The 26,176-nt window shown below is 39.0% G+C and overlaps 1 protein-coding gene across 11 annotated transcripts in view; it reads left to right on the top strand.

Annotated features, from left to right (window-relative positions):
* Positions 1 to 26,176, top strand: part of TSPOAP1 (TSPO associated protein 1) — a 188,740-nt gene that overhangs the window by 51,305 nt on the left and 111,259 nt on the right. For all 11 annotated transcript variants that reach the window (XM_089657078.1, XM_089657071.1, XM_089657041.1 and 8 more), the window contains 3 exons: positions 454 to 582; positions 3,040 to 3,216; positions 11,357 to 11,611. In XM_089657078.1, coding sequence (XP_089513204.1) covers positions 454 to 582; positions 3,040 to 3,216; positions 11,357 to 11,611 — 561 coding nt within the window. The remainder of the gene's footprint in view (positions 1 to 453; positions 583 to 3,039; positions 3,217 to 11,356; positions 11,612 to 26,176) is intronic.

Raw genomic sequence — 26,176 nt, 5'->3', positions numbered from 1 at the left:
TATAGAGTGTGCCACCCTCCTTTTTGACAACACAGCTTTGAATTTCTAAGTAGGTGGTATCGGCTCTGCCAGTTTCATTTCTGATAGATACCAAAAAAATACAGACCTCTGCTCATTCTCCCACTCCTTCCTCGTCTCCATAACTCCTCCTTGTATACAGGCAGAGAACACAGGAAGTTATCAACTTACAAGGTTTCTGGCAAACTCATACATTTATTTGCACGTAATCGATATAACAAAATGCTTTGAAGTGTATTTTTAGCAGACCAAAAGGGGGCAAAGTTCCCTTAGGGCCCAGAGGAAATTTGCATACAGATGCAATGCAGCTTGAGTCAATGCACATTGCAATGCACACACAGTGTGAATGGGTCCTCAAACTTCTATCTGGGATCTTGTACTATAATTGTCATTTTTAGAAGCACGTTACTGACCTACTTAATTCATATTTTGCAGAGAAAAAGCAGTGTTCCTGAAACAGAGGAAAAAGTTAAAAGATTGAAGAGGAAAAACGCAGAACTTGCAGTTATAGCAAAACGCCTGGAAGAAAGAGCTCAGAAGCTTCAAGAGGCTAACCTTAAAATGGTATGGATTATATTTTAGGAAGTTATCCAAATCTGAGATGTGAAAATTAAGCCATGTCCATTCTTATTGCTCAATTGACAGTTTATCTCTAGGGGCCAGTGATTGGCTAAGGGTTTTTTTTTTTGGTATAAAGTAAAAATAATGTAATGGTACCAGTGTAAAGTATTACTAGTGTAAGGTATTCCCTGACTCACAACAGTGAGCTTCCAAGGTTGCTTGTGACTAGGAAGTCTTTTCAAATTGTAAGAATATTCTGCACAATCTATTGTAATTTTGCAATGTTTACTTTTTTACTTCAAGTCCCTTTCAAGGTGAACATGTATTTTAAACCAGTCAAGTTATAAGTCCTGTCTTAGAATAGCCTCCATAAGATGCGTGGTATTACCTTTATAAGCCAGGAAAGCTGTTTTTATGCATATCTATAATTTTTAGGTTTTTGACTAGCTTTTATTCACATTAACTTTTGCTGGCTGAGAGTACCTCTAGGGAGCTAGGCCTCATTTTACCCTTGTAGTTGGGGGCAGTAAAAAAAAAATGTGGTTGAGCTGCATTTTTACCACCTCCTAATAGCTCCCCCTTAAGTTGCAAAGATAGCAGACAGCAGTGTACACATGCAACGGCCAGAAACTGGAGGTAATTAAGCAAATCTAAGTTGGTGTACAGAGACAGGCCAGATATAGTGAGGGGTGGGGGGTGTTAACTTTTTATTTTTGTGCTTTGTTTTTGTTTAATTGGTTGCAGGCCAGCAGCATCCAAGTGACTTTTGGACAGTGGATGATAGACTAGTTCAGCTACCTTGTGACTGGCAGTGGATGCATTCCATATGCACTATTGGACTGACTAAAGGCTATGGAAACCCCATCCACTGTCAATCACAGGGGAAGTGGACCTGATGGGGAGATAGTTTGAGTTCCCTCTTTAGGCCCCTTTCACACAGGGCCGGATTCCATTCTGATCAGCAGGGTATCTGTGAGCGGATTCCCTGCTGATAAGAGCAGAGCGGGCAGATGACACTTTGTGCCTGCTTAGTTTCTGCCAAGTAGACATGGACAGAGCTCGCACTGCTCTATGAGCAGCCAGAAATAGATGGACTCCACTGTATGTTTAGACCTCTACCACTGATCCACTCTGCCTAAACTGAAGAGAACAGGGTCCTTTTTTTGTCTTTTTTTTTTTTTTCTTCCTGCAGACCCAACTGAACCCGGAGGTAGACGGGTGTAAACAGACACAGGTTTAGTTTACACCCGCTTGTTCATAGGATTGCATGGACCTTTTGATCAGGTGCGCCTGAAAAACTGACAGATGGACTTGATTGAAATGACTGTGTGAAATCAGTCTTAGGCTCCACCAACCCCACATGAAGGCTCATCAGCTGGTGTGCCTGTGTATGAGACAGGCGCACTGGCTGAGTGAAGAGTTCAGTAACGCTGATACTTGATGTCGACCGCCTCCTGTGACAAATTTCACTTACCTGTTTCCAACAGTACATGAATCTCTCACAAGCACAAACAACTGTGGCATGGAGGCACAATGAAATTAAGAGGAACACCATGAATTGACTTACCCTGATTTCATAGCTGAACTCTGCCAACTGACATCTTCCTGCCTAATAAGACTCCTGTTACTGGCCACTAGGTAGTCTCATTGAACACTGGAATGGCAGGTGCAGGGCTCATTAAAGTGGAACTTCTCCCAAAATGGGAAGTTATGCTTTTCTGCTCTCCCCCCCCCCACTACCTTTTTGTATAGTTTTTTTTAAGGGGGAAGCGGGTACCTAGTTTTGGCAGGTACCCACTCCCACTTCTGGTCGGATTAGTGCTGCAGAAACCACCCATCTGCAATTTTCTGTGATGCATCACAGGTCCCAGAAGGTCACACGCTGGGCATCCAGCTGTGAAGCCGCAAGGAATCACAACTGGCTGCGCACAGTTAACATACCAGCTCTGGGGACCCAAAGAATGGTGAAGATCTGGCTCAGATGAGGACAGCATTGTATCCTTGGACAGGTAACTGTCCTTTTATTAAAAGTCAGTAGACACAGTATTTGAAGCTGCTGACTTTTAATTTTTTGTTCCCAGGGTGAAGAACCGCTTTAAGTCAAAGAAAATTTGTAAAAATCAGACAAAATTTTTGAGATGCATTGGCTAATAACAGAATAGCAAGCATCCTGTGTCTGCTGTTAGGCAGGACTTTTACCTAAAATGGTTTAAAATGCCGAGTACATAATCACTTTAAAGTGGACCTGAAGAGTAAGCATCTACAGTTCTATGGGGAACCCCAAAACACACCCAAAAAGGCAATAGAGATTACTTGTTCATTTTAAATTAACATGTTTCATTTTAAACTGAAATCTTTACTAGGCAAGTCTGCATATTTATGATTAAATATTGTAAGCGGAATGACTCTTTTGTGTCTGGTGAATGGTTCTCTTATAATGACCCGAACATTGCTTTGTAGGTAAATACTCCAATACACTTAAAAGGAGCCAGTTTGGAGCTGTGCAAGAAGGCATTTGCACGCCAACGAGCAAAGGATATGCGTGAGCAGGCCAGCGCTCTCTTGGAAAAAGACAAGCAAATTGAAAATTTGAAACAAGAATGTCAGGAACTACAGGCCAAATTATCTGCTGGAAAGGTAAGTGCACTAAAATGTTTTCTTGCAAAGTATTTGAAAATGTAAGGACCCTTTGTTTAAAAGAGAAGTACTTTGTTTTCCTTACCTACTTCTCCTACTTACCTAGGTGGATGCAGCATCGATGTGATGCTGCATCTGTCCCTCACCAGCTCTAAGGCTGAGACTTGATTGATTAGACACCACTAATCGCTCAGTTCTCCCGACCGCTCTGAGCAGAGAGCTTGAGACGAGTCACTGCTTTCTGCTCTGCCCCCAACACTTACTGAAGTGCTTGGCTGTGGAGGGGGAGGGAGTGGCTGGATCAGGCTCTCATCGGATCACTGAGGTTGAATCAGGTCCGGTTCAGGCTTCTGGGTGGATTCCAACCATATGGTCATGATCTTTCCCCAGTCTGGACTAGCTGAGTGACATCAGCCAACAGCAGATTTTAGCACTCAGTTGGCTAAAAACTGGTTACAGGAGTGCAGAACAAACTGCACTCCTGTGATCCACAGGAGAAGTACAGGCAAACGTTACAGGCTTTGACTGCTCTTCTCCTTTAATGCGGCTGTTTAGCGGTTGATGGAATAATAATGGGCAGTGTTGATCAGTGTATTTTTATTAAAAGATTTTTTTGGTTGCACTTAAAAGAGAAGTTCACCTTTGGAAACATGTTACATGTTCCACCCATGTTTAGGGTGTAACATGTTCCCAATGCTGAACCCCCTACCCCCTAAACCCCTCTCCCCCTCGTGATAGAAGTACGGAGAAGTTCCCAGTACTAGCTGTCAGTATTCAAAAACAGCACACCCACATGGCTGCGTTATTCATTCACTGAATTCCGTGAGTGAATGGACTACAACTCCCGACAGCCCCGAAGACTGTCGGCTTGTAGTTCTCAATGAACTACTACGGCACTGTGAGCGCTATGGTAGCTCATTGAATCTTCCTGTCAGTACAGTATATCTGCTTGCCCGTACATCCTGTATATACTGACAGGTCTGCAGGAGTCCTACATGGCACCAGCAATCTGCCGATCACTTGTGCAATGCTTTTACAGGCTTGTGCAGCTAAAATTAATAAATGTAAATTTTTACCTGCAAAAAAAAAGTGCATTTATTATTTTTGTGCAAAAGGTCAACTTATCCTTTTAAGGGCTCTTGCACATGGATGTCAAAGCCCACTAAAGGTGAATTCCAGTATCTTTCTCAGAATTTATTGTATACTATACTCAAGTTTATAACAGCACTGGCTTGTTCCTGAGCCTCATAAAGCCATTCATGTCAATGGGAGGCTGAATACTGCACTTGGACTTCCCATGTGGGGGAAAGATGCCAGGATTTACTTTGAATGGGCTTAGCCACCTGTCTTCAAGAAACCTCATAATACTGAAATATGATGGTATGAATGGTTGATGCAACAGTGCCAGAGTACACAGTGATCACACTGCCAGTACTAGTCAGTTAAAGTAACACTATAAGCAAAAACATTTTTCTTTTTCATTTTGGATAGAGTAAGGGAAGGTTCAACCCCTGTTAGTTTTCTGCCAACTGTGTCCCATATGAGAAATTTCCCTTCAGTTCCTGTCCCAGAGCCAAAACAAGAAGTGAGAGGAAATCCCTGCAAAGTGAGGTAATCCTGAGATGTCACCAGAACAAGTGTCCCCATTGGAAGAATTCCTAAATTACTGTCCTGGTGTCAACCCAAAATTTTGAATTTTATTTTCAATTTTGATGATAATGATAAGCAGGACAAATAGAGAGGATGAATCTTCCTAAGGGGGGGCACAGACTGCAAGCAAAAAAACCCGCATTAGATTTTGTCTCTTTAAAAGAGTGTGAAGGATTTTATGTTGCTGGTTGTGGTACTAGTCAGGCTTTCTATAATTGTGCCAGTTGCTAGGCATTTTTCTTAGATCACAGCAGGACAATACCAATTTCACCAGCTGATCCAATTTTCTTTTCATCCTCTACTGTTTTCTGACAGGATGAAGGCAGGTAGAAGCCTTTAAAGATTTTTGAACAATGAGGAGATATAAAGATGTTTGAGCAGTGATGAGACCATAGTATACTTCTAATAAATAGAATTCAATACACCTCCAACAGCCGTTAATTTAGCATTTGGAGAAGTGCATTGTATTTCTTTCAGCTAACGAGCCCAGAGCACAACCAGCTGTACTTGTCAGCCCCCTACTGGCATTTAAATAACCTCCAGACCTCACACAGAAGTCTTAGCATTAAAACCACAAAGTTTGAGCAAAACAAAGGTCATTATGAAATCTAGTTTAGTGGAAAATGTTGCAAATAAACATGATGAGATATTTTAAATTGTCATAGAAATTTAAGGTTTCTGATGCTCACCAAGATAATTATGTACGTCAGAAAGATAGTTGATGTGGTTCTTTTGTCATTCTGTATTTATGTAGAGTATTAGGCTCTGTTCACACCAATGCCTTTAATGCTTTTTGCAGAAACTCACTACAGTCCATTTAATATGGTTTCCTATGGAACATGTTCACATCTATGCTTTTTTGAGCGGCTACATTTTTGGAAAGAGTCAGGGAGTTTTTTAACCACTTGAGCTCCAGAGGATTTACCCCCCTTAATGACCAGCCCTCTTTTTGCTACGCGGCGCTGCACTAATTCAACTGATAATTGCGTGGTCGTGCAATGCTGCACCCAAATGAAATTTACGTCCTTTTTTTCACACAAATAGAGCTTTCTTTCGGTGGTATTTGATCATCTGTGCGCTTTTTATTTTTCACGCTATAAACAAAAAAAGGCCAAAAATTTTGAAGAAAAACAATATTTTTTACTTTTAGCTATAAAAAATATATAGTAAACTCAAAGTTGGTTATAAATTTAGGCCAAAATGTATTCTGCTACTTGTTTTTGGTAAAAAAAAATCCCAATGAGTGTATATTGATTGCTTTGTGTGAACGTTATAGTGTCTACAAACTATGGTATAAATACTGCAATTTACACCATTTTTCTGCTATACAGCGCTGCGCTAGTTTAACGGACAATTGCACGGTCATGCAATACGGTACATAAATTAAATTTACATCCTTTTTTTTCCCCACAAATTGAGCTTTCTTTTGGTGGTATTTGATTGCCTGTGCGGTTTTTATTTTTGACGCTATAAAAAAAAAAGGCTGACAATTTTGAGGAAAAAAAAACAATATTTTGAACTATTTGCTATAAAACATGTCCAGTAAAAAAAAAAAATGCAAAAATCAAATTTAGTCATAAATTTCTGCCAAAATGCATTCTGCGACGTCTTTGCTAAAAAAAAAAACCAATACGTGTAAATTAATTGCTTTACGTGAAAGTTATAGCGTTTACAAATGGCGGGAAAGATACTGGGATTTTGTTGTTTTTTTTTTATACTAATAATGGCGGCGATCAGTGACTTATGGCAGCGACCAGCAACTTATGGCGGGACTGCGGCGGACATTGACATTGGGGGGTACTGACTTGGGGTCACTGACATCCCCAAAAACACTAATACAGTGATCAGTGCAAAAAAAAAAAACACTGACACTGTACTAATGGCACTGGGGAGGAAGGGGTTAACTTTATTTTGCAGGGAAGGGTTATCTGTGTGAGGGCGAGTGTTTTACTAGGGGGCGGGGGTGTGTGCTGCACGGGACACCGCTGATCAAGAGAGAGAAACTCTTCTTTCTTGATCAGCTCGTCCTCGAGCTGTCAGGGAAGTGACAGACAGCACAGCTACTACAGCTGTGCTGTCTGTCACTGTTTATTGCCGGGAAACAGCCGGCAAGGACCGGCTGTGACCCGGCGACTGACATCCGCCGCCCTATCTGTTTACAAAACACACGTTTTAAAACGTGGTTTTGCCTGCCCGTGCCGCCCTGCCGCCGTATTTCTACAGTGGCAGGGCGGCAAGTGGTTAAAGGCAAAAAGCAGCATTTTTGCTACAATAGAGTTCAATGGAGAAGCTGTTGAATTGCATGGCAGTGCGTTTTTGCTGCATTTTGCATTTTTATTTTGCCCAGAGATAATAAAAAATTCCACTTTAAACCAAAAAATAAGAGCTGAACAAAACGCGTCAAAAATGCGCGTAGAAAAACACAAAACAAACTGCAAAAAGTACTGGAGAAAGCATCAAACGCAAAATACATATATGTGAAACAAGCCTTAATAAACCACTTACATCTAGAAATGTTACTCACTATATATTTGGTATCATTATCTGAACTGCAGAACAATTGTATCAACAAATCCATTTGCTATGAATGTTCACTGTGTGTGTATGTTGTTTTTGTCTAGCTGCATGATCCCCTCTTTCACCTGCGGAGGATGGCAAGCTGAAAATGAATGCAATAGTTTGAAAGTACACCTCTGCCCAGACTATGGGCATTATGGGAGAGATTTACTAAAGCTGATTCACTCAGAATCTGGTGCACCAATCAACTTCTAACCTCCGCTTGTTCAACCAAGCTTTGGCAATAAAACCTGGAAGCTGATTGGTTCCTATGCAGAAGTGAACCTGATATTGCACTCTTCAGCTTTAGTAAATAAAAGCTGTAAAAGAGCTATAAAACAGGACCTTGATGGTTTCTGTATATGCAGATACTATGGAGTAATTCTTGCTCAAGGATAAACATTTCTAACAGCTTAAAGCGGAACTTCACCCTCAGTCAACACTATTTTTAATCCTTATGTTGCTAGCATTAGTACATTTTGTAGATCGCAAAGTATTTTAGATTTTTGTAAATTTTTTTTTTTTTTTACATTTCTTCAGTTACTTCCTGGTTTTCATGCCTAGGCAAATGGTGTTATACATCCCAGGAGTATTCAAGAGGGGAGGAGGGTTTTTCTCAGCTAAGCACACCCTCCTGTCTGTATTCCTGAGCTAAGGGCAGAGGGATTCTAGGAAGTAAATGCTGCATGAATCGTCTGCCCTTACTCAAGATGGCCATGGCCAGAAATGCTAGGGCGTGTTTTTTTTACATAATTTCTCTGCAAAATAAAGCATGGAGACATGGATGGATTGATGGATGGATGGGTGAGTTTGCTTTGAATATTAAAAATGAATAGCGCTTTTTTGGTTTATTGTGCTCAGATGTTGTGAAGTTCCACTTTAAAGCTGAACTCCAGGATAAGAAGAGACAAAAGTATTCTTGAATCTTTGTGTATTTCTTTCAGATCTATGTAGTGATTCAGTGTGAAACTTTGCCTCAGTGCAGAAGCTTCCTGTAATAAAGACCAGTTACTGCTGCTCTCTCCTTGTGTAGAGTGACTGTTCTTGTATCCACCCCCTCCTGTAGTTTTCTGCAAGCAGCCTGTAGTGGGTAGGCCTCCCTTTTTCCCCTCCCACAGCTCTGCCCTCTGCACAAGCTATTTATAGCACATGATGATGTCACTGCTTTTTTTTTTATAAGGGCATAACTGGGTTTGCATAGGCATGTGGTGCACACAAAGTGGGATTTTATTTTTTGTGGTTATTGAAGTGTATATTTAAAGTGGTTGTAAACCCTCACATATACTCAGGTGACTGGCCCCAGGTGATACAAAGAGATGAAAGAAATCCTCCTACATAAGTTGTACCTGTCTGTCTGCAGTCTTGTCTGCTCTACATCTGTTCAAAGTGCTGAATGTATACAGCTTGTCTGATAATTCAGAAAAAAGGGGTGGAGAGGTGAAATTACACATTGCAGAGTTCAATGCGGAGAGCTCTGTGAGCTGATTGGAGGAAAAAGACATATCCCCCTCCACAGAGCTCACGGGAACAGAGCTGATTTGGTTGGCCCCCCGTTACTTTTATTCTCTTGGTGTCGGGAAAACTTGTCAGAAGTCATTCACACTGATAGCAGAGGAACGAAGCAGCACACAAGTACAAACTATAGAGGAATATGCTTTGTTCCTCTGTCATGTATGAGGTTTGCAACCATTTTCAATTAATGTGTTTGTGCCCAGGGTACAGCTTTAACCCTTTCACTGCCAGGCCCATATGTCGCACGGACCTGATGGATTTTACACACAATCCGGTGGCTGCAGCCACCGGGATTGTATCTAAAACTGACAGGCAGACTCCTGCCTGTCAGGAGGAAGCAGACTGGTTCCCCCCTCTCTGCGTGCACCCACCTCTTGTCCATCTTTGGGGCCCAGGGCCGACATGACGGGTACTGGCAGGTGGAGTGGAGGTAGTAGAACAAACACATGTCCACAGCTCTTCTCCTTCTATCTGTGATCAGGAAAGCGATGTGTAGGACATCCCTTCCAGATCACCCCTGTCACTATCACTGCTAGCTCAGCAGAGAAGGAATGTATTGCAATGCCATCTTTGCAATACATTGAGTGGAGCCTAGAGGAGAACCTGTCATCAAAAATCAACGTTTTGTCCCCTATGTGATGGAAAAAGAGAGGTTTTTTTTGCAAAAAAAGTTACATCCAAGCACATAAAATCCCCCCCCCCCCCACACACATATACGCACATACGAATATAAATGCATGCGTCGGGGACACCTACATGTGAAAACGTTGATTGCGATACACATGTTACATATCGCCACGCACGCCGGAGTGAGAGCAATAATTCTAGCACCAGACCTCCTCCGTAACACTAAACTGATGACCTATAAGGGCTTTTGAAGAGTCACCTATAGAAAATATAGGGTACTGAAGTTCAGTAAAAACTTTCACCCCTGTTAAGAATACACAGATACACGTTGCATTTTTAAAAGTTTTGCAGACACCAAATGCTCACTATTAATATTTTAATTAGCGCTTTTTTAGAAATGCAAAGAAAGGGAACTTCAGCCTCTGCCTTATAAAGCCTGCAGAGTTTGGACTCAACAGTATGCTTCACAAATCTGTACATGAAAAGAAAAATGCTAAAGCCTGGCTATGATCCTCTTCAGTCTTTAATAATAATCCACTGATTATTGATTATCTTCTAATGATTGGCCCTGGATTCAATCTGCATCCAGGGGCAATTATTTGCAGATAAACTCTGCTCAAGTGATTATGTGAGTGGTCACAATTAGCTGCTGGAGCTGTCAGCTTCTCACTGCTTTCAATGGGTCCTAAAGTCTCCCGCATGAAATTGCAAAAGGCCTCATTTGCAAGTGTGAATGGGACTTTAGGTTTAAAATGGCTTTAACACAGGTATGTGCTTGTACGAAAAGTGCATGCACTTTGCTGAACTTGTACCTTTTAAGCCATAAGGTTTTAAAATACAGTTGTCACTACCCTGACTTTGGTAATAAGCTTTCAGATTAGTGCTAGGCACAGATCCTTGCTACATATATTAGGGAATTTCAGGGCAGAAATACAGCAACAGATTCTATTACTCAGCCCCTGCAGTATACAAATATTGACTTTTGGAAAAGTCTGCACAGAGATGTCCCTGGCGCATTCTACCTTTTTATTTAATCTCAGACACTTTTTGCTAATAATGGCATAAAAGCAACATGTATTCAGACCTCTCTACTCTTCTTTATATCTGGACACTGCAGATGACTTTTTACCATGGGCAGATGTAAGGCCTCATGCACCTGTGCTTATGAAAATAAGCAGCATTTTTTGTGGCATCTGGCATTTTTTTTTTCGTGACTATGGTGTTTGAGCATAAAAGCATTCTATGGCCAGAATATTCATTTATTCTGCTATTGGAATACATTTGCGTGCATACACTTGCGTTTAGGCACATTTGTGCTCGTAGAGGCATTTTTTTCTGCTCAAAAGCTCCTCTCAGAGCTCGTAAATGCTCTTCATCAATTCCCCTATAAACGCCTATGTGTGCATGGCCACATAGGCTAATATAGAGGTGCTTTTACAGTCATAAACCAAACCACTGAATGCCTATATGTGATGTGTACCACTGAATGCCTATATAAGTGGCGTGCATATGAGGCCTTAATTTTGTATTGTTACATTATCCTGGATATTGGAAAATCAGAAAGCATGTCACTTTATTTATTCAGCTGCTTCTGGTCTGGTGACAGATTCTATTTAACATGTCATAGCAATACCTTATTGTTAATTGTTCAGTGGTAAAGACAACTTTGGGGATTAGTTTTTCATTATCTTCTTCTGTATTGGCTAGGTTATTTATTATTTTGCCTTTAAGCTATTACAGATTGTATTTGCTGTATTTCTGTGTATATCTATTAATGAAAGTCATGTTCAATTAGATGCAGGATTTTCCAAGTTTGTTGAAGTTCAATGACTTTAATCGCCTGCTACATGAATCTCAGAAGGAAGTTCTACGGTTGCAGAAGCAAATTGCATTGAAATACATGAAGGAATCCCTTCATTTGTCAAGGACTGAATCTCACAGTTCTCCAACACCTGCTGAAGCCATGTGTTTGAACAGATTAATTCATCCTGAACAGCCCACACAGGACCCTGATAATTCAATCATGGTAACTTCAGAAGATTCCTTTCAGGTAGGAGAGCTGACTGTGATCATTTTAATGTGAAAGTCTTCCTTTAAGAAAAAAACTCAATGTTTTTTTCTGTTTCTCAAATTTTGCTGCCATTGCTGTTACCGATTAGTATGGTTTGGTTGAGGTGTTATCTAAAATATGGCTTAGGTTGAACTGTACAAGTACTTTATATCTCGCTATGCAAACTTTCTATCTATACAGTAACCTGTAAATATTGCTTTACAAATATGATTTCCTTCAGTGTTTTATACAAGATGCCAGAAAAGGTATAGTAAAATGTATTTGTGAGGAATACAGCTGTGATTGCATATTTGGCATGATAATGCTTAGGGTCTAATTACAGAAGCTATTGGCACACCTTGTGATTTCCAGAGGCAAGAATCTGCAGATTCCTGCTTCCGAAATGACAGATGTGTGTAAATAGCTGTTGTTACCTGCGGTGATCGTGGCTGGATGCATACAAAATTATTTCTGCCATGAGCACAGCAGGTAATCACTGGGGAGAGCAGTCACAAAAAACTGCACATACCTGCCATTCTGGATGCAGATTCTTGCTGCTGAAAATTGCAGGGTGTGCTAATCGCAAAGTGAATGCAAAGCCAGATAAATCCCAAGATTCATATTTCAAGTGCGTATATATCTGGTGCCAAATGTTTGTGAGTCATTTCTAGAGTTGTCAAAGTCTTCTCATTGCTTTATGACTATCTGATTAGATTGATGGGCTTCTGGATTCTACTTGAATTTTTCACCTCTGAAAAAAAGGATTTAATAAATTATTAAAAATGGAAGCTGTAATATAAACTATGTTCAGTTCACGAAATGCTTACTTAATGCTAAAGACTACAGTGTACAGTATATAGACATATATTTTAAATAATATTTACAGCTTATAAGTGCCTTGTGTTGATGAAGGTCTTTAAAGCACCTCTATCGGAGCATATTCCGTGTTTACAAAACACATTAGCCCTTATATTTTATTATGGACACCAAGTTAACTTTTTACGTATGTTACCTTTTCTTTCTGTATTTGAGAACTGGCCAGTGTAAATTCTGCTTCATGTACTTTTAACTTGTCTGCAGTTTACATTGTACACTGTAAAGAACAACTCAACTTTAGACCAGCGCATCCTAAAGAGCAATGCGACCAGTCAAAGATCAAGAAGGCACATGGCCCACTAGCCTGTTTGATTTAATGTCTTCAACACAGAAAACAGGCTTTAAGCTCCAGAAATATAATTTGGTTTCCTTTATGGAGAATAAAAAAGATTCCTTTTTCTTTTTTTTCTTTTTTTTGTTTTTCCTGGTTCAAATTTATGTTTCTACTGGGAAAAAAAACATAGACACTAGTCCCTGGAGCTACGCATATTGTGGCTACAGAACTCAGGCTGGACAAATTCAACATTGCACTTTTCTATCGCGTATATATAGTACATACTAGTGTAGAGGAGACACCAGTGCACACAAATACGGCCAGGTGGCTCAGACATTCTCAGCTTCTTCCCATTCCAATGCCAGGACTCTGTAACTCCACAGCTTTACAATATGGCAATGCCACCACACCCTAGTACATTTGGTGGAAGGGAAGAAAAGCACCTGAAAAACTCAAACCACCTCCACAAACCTGAAAGCTACCTGGATCGAGAGCCCCCGAGCTTCCCAATCTATACACTGATCTTTCCTCCACACAACGCTTCACCTGGATCAGAATCCGTCAAAGTCTTCCTCTGCTCTGAGATTTTCCATGATGCAGACATTTAGGAGATACTGGTAACAGTGCTGACCAAAGCAGATCTGAGATATTTCCCTTCCTGCATTGAAAATGGTGAAAGCAGTGTAACAAGTAACAGTCAATGAGTGGGTTACCTCCCGCAAGACCACTGCTTTGTCTGTTAACTCCCACCTACAAACCCTCAAGCAAACCACAGGAAGCCCTAAATAACCCTGTGGGGAACCTTTAGTCAACTATCCCAGAACCTTTGACTTGTGATCCAAGCTACGGACTAGACAGCTAGACATGCCAAGCCCAAATATTGATGGGTAACTAAACCAGGTATAGTGTGAACCTCCTGCGCTACTGAAAGAATATGAACTAACGGATGGTGAGAACCTCCCACACTACTAAACCCCCAAACAATAATATTCAATCAACTTAAGAGAGAAGCCGCCAACACTACATCATATACCCATGATCAACAGAAATAAAAATCAAAAAATGTGGCGCTACTCATAAAACTAAAAATTACTAATCAAAAAATATATATAACACATACAATACACCTCGTGAGATAAATATACATATAATAATCAAGTGGTCATAGTGATCAGAAAATAGCATAGTGTATAAATATTGTGTATTAACAATCATTGTGACAGTTTATAGCACATGAAAACAATAAATAATTATGATAATTAAACTGTGATCAATCATGCAAATAAAGTGCAAAAAAAGTCACACTAAAGCACAAACGAAAAATAAAAAATGTGTAGACAAATGTCCAATGGGTGGGTGACACCACTACTGCAATTGCAAACACACGTGATCATAAAGTGACTCCAGGTGCAGAAACTCCAACACACGGCTAGATTAGCCTCTCACCTCCAGGCTTCGACCCGTGAAGGTCAAAGCGTATAGTGGGATCAAACCCTCAAATCCTCTCAGCATCTACTGATATCCACTGATCCACTTTCCCCATCCATAGATATCCTTCTCTTGGGGTCGATGATCAAGCAGTGGCTCCTCTTATGGGATATGGGTATGTGCCAAAAAAATAAACACAATCTCCCATAGTGTAGCAGGTAAATTTAATGAAAAAAACAAACCATAAACATATGGAGACAACTCACATCCGTCCTCAAAGATGACAGCTTTACAACCCTATGCTTTTGGGTGTAATCTGCATGGGTGTACAGGAATCAAAAAAAGGTGCACCAAGATGGCCACCACGCCGGAAGTGCGTCACCACGTCAGGCCGACGCGTTGCGTCACAATATCATGTGACTTCCTCAGGGCTGGGACTCATAGTGACGAACTTCCTTTAAATACTCGGTGTGATGCGATATGCTCCGCACAGGGTGGATCCTGCACTCGAGCATTAACACACCCTCAACTCCCGCGGCCATATTAATGAAGTCCACAGGGAGCAAATCACTATCCGGCTCCTGAACAATCTTGAGGGACTATAATACCCAATATAACCTGTGATTATGCAAATCCTAAACTAAACATCTTACAAGCCCTATTACAAATCATACTTAAAACCGGGTCTCATATAATGGCCCAAAACTAATTTTATTAATAATTATATATATATCGTTTACCTCATATATTAAAAAATAAATTACTTAAAAATATTAGCAAAATTAATTAAAAATTATATAAATAAATCCAAAAAAAATATAATAAATTACTCCATTAATTAATTCCAAATCATCTTTTAATGAGAAAAAAAAAAAAATAATGAAATTTTTTAATAAAAAAAAAAAAAACTTTTTAAATGAACATGCTCTACAAAGGAAGAATACTTCTTAAAAACTATATCTTTATTTAAAAATACCTCACGTTACATTAATAAATGGGTTTTTATTAATCCTTGTAAAAAACTATGCCACCTAAATTTAGCTAAATGGAAAACCATGAAGACAACCTCCAAAAGCAATGGGTATACAAATATAATAATTTTTTAAAAACATCATATACATAACACCTAATACATATATATAGTCAATATATATATATATATATATATATATATATATATATATATATATATATATATATATATAGATAGATACATATATAGAAAAATAGATCTAAAAAATAATATATATATATATATAATTTGTTAAAAACGTTTATTTAACAAACACCCCAAAAACAATTTTTTAAATTACTCATAATTATGACCGGACAGACTTTATATCGGTTTATTAAACTCAATATTTTTTAAAATTTCCACTAAAAACATGATTACTGAACTCTTCTTACATAAAAGACTACTTTTAAGTGGCGGTATTAATAATCTGCAAGAAAGCAATTCACATCAAATTCTATATTTAAGCCTTTAGGTACCTGCGTTTCCATAATATATATCCATTTAGACTCCATTTTACTGAGAGATCGCACCTTATGGCTCCCCCGCCAATGCTTCTTATACTTAACAATTCCCCAAAATTTTAAATCAGAGGGGTCACTATTGTGATACTTAGCAGAGTGTCTAGAGACACTATGTTTGGGAAAACTTTTCTTTATATTCTGCACATGTTCCCGCAGTCTGACCCAAAGGGGTCTTTTTGTTCGTCCTATGTATTGCAGTCCGCAAGCACACTGCAATGCATAAACCACTCCCTCTGTTCTGCAGGAGATGAATTCATCAATACTGAACACTTTTCTATTCACATGAGACTCAAAACTATTTCTTTTCAAATTCTTTCCTTTTGTGGCCTTACAGGCATAACATCCCTTACAGAAGCCATTCAAATCTAAAAAAGTCATTTTCTTATTCTTTACTGGAGGGTCAAGAACACTTCTAACTATTCTATCTCTTAGTGTAGGGGCCTTTCTATATCTAAAAATAGGGAATTCAGACAATAAATCTCTTAAAACTGGATCAGCTTTTAGCAGTGGCCAATGTTTCTTAAATACAGCTTCCACCTTTTTATATTGCATACTAACATCCAAACATATAACCAATTTATCTTCATGGTTCTCTACTTTGTCCTTATCCTTCATAAATGCACTTCTATCTGTATCTCCTATTTTTTGGATTATTTCTTGAATCATGGTTTGGGAATACCCTTTATCCACAAACCTCTGACCTAAAACATTTACTTGAAGATTATAATCTTCCTGTAAGGTGCAATTTCTCCTAAATCTTATAATTTGGCCTTTAGGTACATTAAGAAGCCACGGCGGATAGTGGCAGCTGTCAGTAGGAATATATCCGTTTCTATCAACGTTTTTAAAAAACGTGCTGGTAATAATTTTCCCTTTTTCCTTCTTAATGTTCAAATCTAAAAAACTAATTTTATCATAATCATATTCCCACGTAAAACTTATATTTTTATTATTGTCATTCAAAACATTTAAAAAATTAACTAGGCCCTCTTCTTTACCTCTCCATGATATGATCACATCATCTATATATCTTTTGTACAAGATTAATTCTTGTGGGGGATTGAGATATATAGCTTCTTCCTCCCAATGCGCCATAAAAAGATTCGCCACACTAGGGGCAAAACGAGCCCCCATCGCAACACCTTTAATCTGGTTATAAAAAGAGTTCTCATGCCAGAATTCAATAGATATGAGCCATTAGAATATGAATACCAACAAAGGAATTTTTTAGGAAAAGACTATGTGGAAAGGAGTCCAATAAGGGAAGGGGGGAACTACAGAAGCCCAAGAAAACAAGAGGATGTAGAGCCGGACGGAAGGTCCAAAAGAAAAAGAGAGTGATGGGAGAAGGTATCTTTAACATCAGTGGTATTGAGCTCACTAAGGAAGAAACTGTAGTACTAGATAAGGGACTTAAATTTGCCCCACCTAAGACAGCGAATAAATTTGATATTTATGTAGATTTACAAAAATGTATTAGGAAGATTAATATTAAAAAATACTTTATGGGTATCCCACGTGTGAAGACTGGTGTAGATAGTGTTTCTCATAATAACATTATTCACACTACTTTGCGGAATAAATCTTTATTCAACCCTCAAATGACTAACAGTCAAGTTGAGGTGTTCAAAAAAATGGTCAGCCAGGATTTACAAATTCTTAAAATACCTAAAATACGGCAAAATATGACCATACAAACTGGTATAAAGAGTCTTACTAGTAGAAATAATATAGTAATAAGGCCGGCAGACAAAGGGGGAGGGATTGTTGTCATGTCAAAGGAATACTATTTGAAAGAACTAGGGAGACAGTTAGAAGATCAGAGTACATATCAAATACTGAAGAAAGATCCTACATTGACTTATAAAAAGCAATTGGATTTGTTAATCAAAAAAGGAACAGATAAAGATTTATTAAATAAGAAAGAAGCAAGGTATTTAATACCAGATATTTGTAGAATTCCTATTATATATACCATTCCCAAAATTCATAAAAATAGAACTGAACCCCCGGGATGCCCTATAGTAAATGGGATTGGGTCCCTATTAGCGCGATTAGGACAATATGTAGACTTTTTTCTACAACCTCTAGTTAAAGATACCAAGTCCTTTCTAAGGGACACCAAGCATCTCATTCAATTGTTGGATGAACTAGAGGAGGATTGTAAAAATGTTATTATGACCACAACAGACGTATCCTCGCTATATACAATTATAGGTCATAAAGAAGGTATAGAGGCTATCACTTGGGGTATGAAAAAATATGGGAATCTAACGAGAATACAGAGGAAGTATATAATAGAGTGTCTTGAGTTTTGTTTGACACACAACTATTTCTGGCATGAGAACTCTTTTTATAACCAGATTAAAGGTGTTGCGATGGGGGCTCGTTTTGCCCCTAGTGTGGCGAATCTTTTTATGGCGCATTGGGAGGAAGAAGCTATATATCTCAATCCCCCACAAGAATTAATCTTGTACAAAAGATATATAGATGATGTGATCATATTATGGAGAGGTAAAGAAGAGGGCCTAGTTAATTTTTTAAATGTTTTGAATGACAATAATAAAAATATAAGTTTTACGTGGGAATATGATTATGATAAAATTAGTTTTTTAGATTTGAACATTAAGAAGGAAAAAGGGAAAATTATTACCAGCACGTTTTTTAAAAACGTTGATAGAAACGGATATATTCCTACTGACAGCTGCCACTATCCGCCGTGGCTTCTTAATGTACCTAAAGGCCAAATTATAAGATTTAGGAGAAATTGCACCTTACAGGAAGATTATAATCTTCAAGTAAATGTTTTAGGTCAGAGGTTTGTGGATAAAGGGTATTCCCAAACCATGATTCAAGAAATAATCCAAAAAATAGGAGATACAGATAGAAGTGCATTTATGAAGGATAAGGACAAAGTAGAGAACAATGAAGATAAATTGGTTATATGTTTGGATTATAGTATGCAATATAAAAAGGTGGAAGCTGTATTTAAGAAACATTGGCCACTGCTAAAAGCTGATCCAGTTGTAAGAGATTTATTGTCTGAATTCCCTATTTTTAGATATAGAAAGGCCCCTACACTAAGAGATAGAATAGTTAGAAGTGTTCTTGACCCTCCAGTAAAGAATAAGAAAATGACTTTTTTAGATTTGAATGGCTTCTTCCCCTGTAAGGGATGTTATGCCTGTAAAGCCACAAAAGTAAAGAATTTGAAAAGAAATAGTTTTGAGTCTCATGTGAATAGAAAAGTGTTTAGTATTGATGAATTCATCTCCTGCAGAACAGAGGGAGTGGTTTATGCATTGCAATGTGCTTGCGGACTGCAATACATAGGAAGAACAAAAAGACCCCTTTGGGTCAGACTGCGGGAACATGTGCAGAATATAAAGAAAAGTTTTCCCAAACATAGTGTTTCTAGACACTTTGCTAAGTATCACAATAGTGACCCCTCTGATTTAAAATTTTGGGGAAATGTTAAGTATAAGAAGCATTGGCGGGGGAGCCATAAGGTGCGATCTCTCAGTAAAATGGAGTCTAAATGGATATATATTATGGAAACGCAGGTACCTAAAGGCCTAAATATAGAATTTGATGTGAATTGCTTTCTTGCAGATTATTAATACCGCCACTTAAAAGTAGTCTTTTATGTAAGAAGAGTTCAGTAATCATGTTTTTAGTGGAAATTTTAAAAAATATTGAGTTTAATAAACCGATATAAAGTCTGTCTGGTCATAATTATGAGTAATTTTAAAAATTGTTTTTGGGGTGTTTGTTAAATAAACGTTTTTAACAAATTATATATATATATTATTTTTTAGATCTATTTTTCTATATATGTATCTATATATATATTGGCTATATATATGTATTAGGTGTTATGTATATGATGTTTTTAAAAAATTATTATATTTGTATACCCATTGCTTTTGGAGGTTGTCTTCATGGTTTTCCATTTAGCTAAATTTAGGTGGCATAGTTTTTTACAAGGATTAATAAAAACCCATTTATTAATGTAACGTGAGGTATTTTTAAATAAAGATATAGTTTTTAAGAAGTATTCTTCCTTTGTAGAGCAGGTTCATTTAAAAAGTTTTTTTTTTTTTAAATTAAAAAATTTCATTATTTTTTTTTTTTTCTCATTAAAAGATGATTTGGAATTAATGGAGTAATTTATTATATATTTTTTTGTATTTATTTATATAATTTTTAATTAATTTTGCTAATATTTTTAAGTAATTTATTTTTTAATATATGAGGTAGACGATATATATATAATTATTAATAAACTTAGTTTTGGGCCATTATATGAGACCCGGTTTTAAGTATGATTTGTAATAGGGCTTGTAAGATGTTTAGTTTAGGATTTGCATAATCACAGGTTATATTGGGTATTATAGTCCCTCAAGATTGTTCAGGAGCCGGATAGTGATTTGCTCCCTGTGGACTTCATTAATATGGCCGCGGGAGTTGAGGGTGTGTTAATGCTCGAGTGCAGGATCCACCCTGTGCGGAGCATATCGCATCACACCGAGTATTTAAAGGAAGTTCGTCACTATGAGTCCCAGCCCTGAGGAAGTCACATGATATTGTGACGCAACGCGTCGGCCTGACGTGGTGACGCACTTCCGGTGTGGTGGCCATCTTGGTGCACCTTTTTTTGATTCCTGTACACCCATGCAGATTACACCCAAAAGCATAGGGTTGTAAGCTGTCATCTTTGAGGACGGATGTGAGTTGTCTCCATATGTTTATGGTTTGTTTTTTTCATTAAATTTACCTGCTACATTATGGGAGATTGTGTTTATTTTTTTGGCACATACCCATATCCCATAAGAGGAGCCACTGCTTGATCATCGACCCCTAGAGAAGGATATCTATGGATGGGGAAAGTGGATCAGTGGATATCAGTAGATGCTGAGAGGATTTGAGGGTTTGATCCCACTATACGCTTTGACCTTCACGGGTCGAAGCCTGGAGGTGAGAGGCTAATCTAGCCGTGTGTTGGAGTTTCTGCACCTGGAGTCACTTTATGATCACGTGTGTTTGCAATTGCAGTAGTGGTGTCACCCACCCATTGGACATTTGTCTACACATTTTTTATTTTTCGTTTGTGCTTTAGTGTGACTTTTTTTGCACTTTATTTGCATGATTGATCACAGTTTAATTATCATAATTATTTATTGTTTTCATGTGCTATAAACTGTCACAATGATTGTTAATACACAATATTTATACACTATGCTTTTTATGATATTAGTTTAATATATATTTTCTGATCACTATGACCACTTGATTATTATATGTATATTTATCTCACGAGGTGTATTGTATGTGTTATATATATTTTTTTGATTAGTAATTTTTAGTTTTATGAGTAGCGCCACATTTTTTGATTTTTATAACTAAACCAGGTGTCTTGTCACACAACCACAACTTTCACGTCCAATAATATACTTATTCTCTACACCTGGCTTATAAGACTCTTATGGGTTGATTTTACCAGGGGGAAATAGGCTGTTCACTTACAAGGGAAGGAGCTTAGTGAATCAGGAAGTTCTGGTTTCCATCATCCAATCATGTGCAAGTTTATTTTTACAGTATTTAATTTCCTTGAACATGATTGGGTATTCTTTGCAAAGTGAGTTTTCACCACATTCACTAAGCTAGGAAAATTCCTTTGCAAATTTAGCATCCTATTTGCCTTTAGTAAATCAACACTTAGTCTTTGAATCCACCTTTACATAATACCAGTGCTCCCTTGCAACAAGAAGCACAGGAGTAAAATAATAACTCTCCGCTAATCTAGTATGATATCCAAGTGTTCTGCTTTCAAAGGGGACACTAGTAAGATAGGGAGAGAGGTCTACACTGAGATTGCTTCTCCTCTAAGGGGCATACACTCAGAGAGATAGGGCCTTCGTCTTTTCCACCTGGGGTCGCCTGACAGTAATTTTTAAGTTTTAGTCTCTTGACCCCCACGACAGCCTCCGCTGGCACTGTTTACCTCCATGAATAGAAACATTGTAAACAATATGCCCAGATTTTGCATTACATAGCAGTCCAGATGAAGTTTTAGTAATGAGCAGAACAGTCGTGATTCCTGTTATATACTTGGTTTTCTCCTCACCCAGTCATCAAGAACTGTTAATACCAGAGAGGCTTTACGTTGCTATAGACAGTGTACCCCTTGAGAAAGATGTCCCCTTGCCCCTTTCCCCCCAATAACTGCAGTTGCTGCAATACAAAGGTACAATGTCCACTACTGTACTGGTCTCAAGCTGTTCTTATTGGTACGTAATTTGCATATTTCTGCATTGTTTACAGCTACAAAGTATTACAATGGCACCTGACTCACGGGCAGCCACCGACCCACCTGCTGCACTCAGTATTGTTCTCCCTTGGGCAGTTATCTGTTCCCATTTCCCACAGCCATATTACAGGAAGAGCAAGAGATGGCCTCTGCCTACCTCAGATAACCCCTGAGGGTGGTCTTGGTTGTCCAGCCTGGGAGTCGGATGTGCCCGTTGTTACCCAGTATAAGTGCTTTAGATGTTATTGCACGCATCCATTAAGGACTGACTTTTTTCTTAGCCCACCCTTACCAAGGCAGCTAGGGCAATATGGAGGATAACAGGTGTTTTTTTTTTTTTGTTTTGTTAGTATGCTGTTTATTTTAAATTAATGGCTTGGTTGCCTATTGCTGCCCTGCACTCCTCTTTCTGTCTCCCACATATTTAGACCTGTGCATGACACTAATAATCAGTGTGGCCATGAACACACCTTCATCCATCTTCGTTGCTAACCCTCATCTCCACATAGGCTGCTTCTAATCTCAAAGCACTTAAAGGAACTTAACACAGATACCCCTAGGTAAGGGTTAGTGACACCCTTCACCTCTTCTTTTGACAGAGTGGACTGGAAATTTCTGAATTGCACATTGGCCCTGTGGAATACAAGTGATCCTGGATTTTGACATTTTACACCAATCGAGTGGCAGCAGTAAAATTCAATGACACAAGATTGGAATATTTGCCTCATTTCAACCAGTACATCACAAGGATTTCCATTTTCTTCCCTCAAATTTTTCCTAACTTTGGAGCTCCTTTTTGCGCCATAAGGGCCCACCAACAGGCCTCCAGAAATCCTCAGGCCATCACAAACTTGCTGCATACATAGATGATCTAATCCTCTTAATCACCTAACCTCTTCATTCCATTCCCACTATACTACAAACTTTCCACCATTATGGTATACTGTCCTACTTCAAAATCCACCTTCACAAATCAGAGGCACCAAATTACATCCAATGTCATTGCACACCTTTATTAGCAGATTTACAGACACTGTACAAAATTAACTTTAGCCCACTCCTTCCCTTTTACTTTCCCTCAAAAAAAGACCTACCGGTAATTACCAAGCATAAGCTAAACCTGATATGGTTTTTTTTCTCTCCATGTTACACAAACTGATATCAGACGTCAGCTGTAGATGAGGACAGGCATCATGGGAACTATATTGAATTTCTTTGGGACTGTGCATGCATTCTCTCCTTTGGAGCACAGTATAAGAGGTAGTATATTACATCACCTCTGCTTCACTCAGGGAGACGACAGCACCATGTCTCCTACATCTGAATGGCATCCTGCTTTCTAAATACAAAAATTCCCTAGCCAGACATTTGGTAAACACAGCCAAAGCACGAATCACCACTGTCTGGAAACAAAATATCCCTCCACTTACCTAGCTTTGATTTACAAAATACAAGATATTAAACAAATGGAATAATTTACAGTTTCTCACAAGGGATAAATTTAGAGCTAACTAGACATCCTGGAATCATGTCACCTCCACACAGCCCATAACATATTATGAATGCATGTAAATAACAAATCCTAAGGTTGGCTGCATCGGCCAAGGCGCAAGGCTTCTATGGACTGGTACAGATACACAGGCCACTGCACCCCGCTTCCCTTCGTCCCCAGTTTAGGCCCACCTCCCCTTCCTTTCCTACCCACCACTATCTATCTGCAACTAATTTACCTATATACTTAAAAGCAATATTTAGACTATGAATGTTCTGCTCTAGCCCCACCTTCCCCAGAGTTGCATTAAATAGCCCAGCGGATTCAGTGGATAAGAGGATTAATGTTTGCCTGACCAATCCACAGTATTCTCTAGAACAGTGTTTCCCAACCTTTTTCCAGTCAGAGCGCCCCTGAAAGATATTTTAAGTCTCGAGTCACCCCAGTCTAAGGCTTGGTTCACATTGCTGCATGTCTGGTAACACGCAGAAAAACGTACGTGTTCCCGACACAAAGGCAAACGTGCTGCTGTTTAGCAGACATGCATGCATGAGTTCTTAATGGTACCCCCATGCATTGGCAAAGGTGGTGTATTTTTGGTGCAGCACGATTTTTAAAACATGGTCACTGACTTTCCCTGCATTTCTGTGGGTAGGGCAGCCCAGTGAAATTATTATACACAGCATGAAACCACACAGATGTGATCCAAGATCTCGTTCACATGTGATGTTGGGGGAAGATAAAACCATGCAGTTGAACCATGTTTTTACTACCCTCATCTGCTCCCCCTTTAGCTGCAGAGGCAGCAGCCAGGGTCATATACAGAATATGCTGTGGCCATGGTAGGAAGTGTATCCCCAGTGGAATGGGGCCACTGCATGCAGTTGTGGCATTGTGATGCTGCATTTAAGGGGTTAAAACAAGTATTGAGGAGGCAACATATTGCCTCTTAACAGCATGTCCAATTCCTCTGAAAAGAGATCCGAGCATGGATAGCTTTTCAGAGGAGCGGCAGTCCTTGCCAACATTGTGAATGAGCACTAAAAAAGCAGTTGTGATCACACAGGATTAGGAGATTAATGATTAAAGGTAATGTACATACATACACAAATGCATATAAACATACATACGTATACACACATATATACTGTATATTGCTGAGGCAGAATTAGAAGGCAGTTGTCTTAGGAAGTGGGCAAAAGTATAAATCTGGCATTGTCAGTAGGCAAACACAAAGCTCCCATGCGACTTTCACCACTGTCATGCAGCCCTAGGCACTGCCATGTTGCCAGCCACACCTGGGCACGGCCATGTTGTCAGCCACACCTGGGCACCACTGTGCCACCAGCCACTTCTGGGCACCCCCATGCGGCCAGCCACACCTCGGCACCACCCAGTTGCTAGAATCGTACATCTCTTCCAGCATACTCATTTGCCCAGGCTTCCCACTCATGCAGACACCTCCTCCACTGCTGCCAGCAAGGTTCAGGTGCCTATGGGATGGCGCAGGATCCGGCCCACTGGTGGAATTATCCCTTCTGCTTGCCCCGATGAAGCTCTCACTGTGCTGATCTACAGTTCTGCAGCTCATTGGGGGCTCTGTGCTATCTGAATGCCATTCTTGGCACCCTGGTAGAGAAATGCTGTACTAGACACCTACTTTAAGGCCTCGTTCACATCATACTGCAGAAAAACTGACACGCAGATTTCACTTGCAGAGACATCTGTTTACATCAGTTTTCATGAACTCTTCAATGAGTTTTACATATGTTGCAGATTCCTATTAAGAAAAAATCTACACATTATACTAGCGTAGTGGTGTGAATAGGGCATATAGAGAATAATTGATTTTGTTGCGCCCTTGCAGAAGGCATTCAGAAAAACTGACGTCTCTCTATACCATTTTGCGATCGGGCCCTTAAGTTGCCACCACCTTCTATCGAGTGACATACGTGTTTCCACAATTGTTTATGCATTTGTCAACAAATGCCCTTGCTAAAGTTTAATTCTGTAGCTGTAATAAACTCCATAAACCTTTTGAAATGGAAATTAAAAAGAAAAAAAACAAACAAACCTGGCCTGTGATGATAACATTACCATGAAAAGAAAAGTCAAGGTTAAGTATGCAAAGTTGTTATTGTTATATAAAAAGTGATAGTGTGTCATAGTTATCATTGCAGCAATGTCTAGGTAGGAAAGCCTGTACCTGACTTCATGTTTTTTTTATTTTTTTTATTTAAAAGCCTAACTATAAGTTTTGATGGGAGATTAACTTTAAATAGGTCATAGACAATAGCTAGAGGTTGGATGTGCATATGTATTGTGACCATGAAGTAGTCATCTCCAGGGGCTAGCACATTGGTCTAAGCAATGTCTTATGATGCCTGTATAGGGGTACATCTTTCAGTTGAACCTTGCCATGGGTTTTATAAAATCTTTCCATTCGATCATTGCACAGTTGAGAGCCTCTACAATGACTTTTAACAACTGGGTTAGCAATATGCTTTGGGACATTACAGTGAATGGGGACAATCTTCTTTTTTTTTTTTTTTTTTTTTTTCTCTGTGGACAAAGATCCCAGGGCACATATGGCAAACCATATACATTTGGAATGTTTCCCAGACTTGTTGGAATCTGAGTTTTTCAGAG

This window comes from Staurois parvus, unplaced genomic scaffold, assembly GCF_062004578.1.
Source record: "Staurois parvus isolate SC_StPar_1 unplaced genomic scaffold, SC_StPar_1.0 ptg000029l, whole genome shotgun sequence".
Taxonomy (NCBI): Eukaryota; Metazoa; Chordata; class Amphibia; order Anura; family Ranidae; genus Staurois; species Staurois parvus.
Note: the sequence above shows the minus strand (reverse complement) of the source record. Positions and strands in the feature narration are given on the sequence as shown.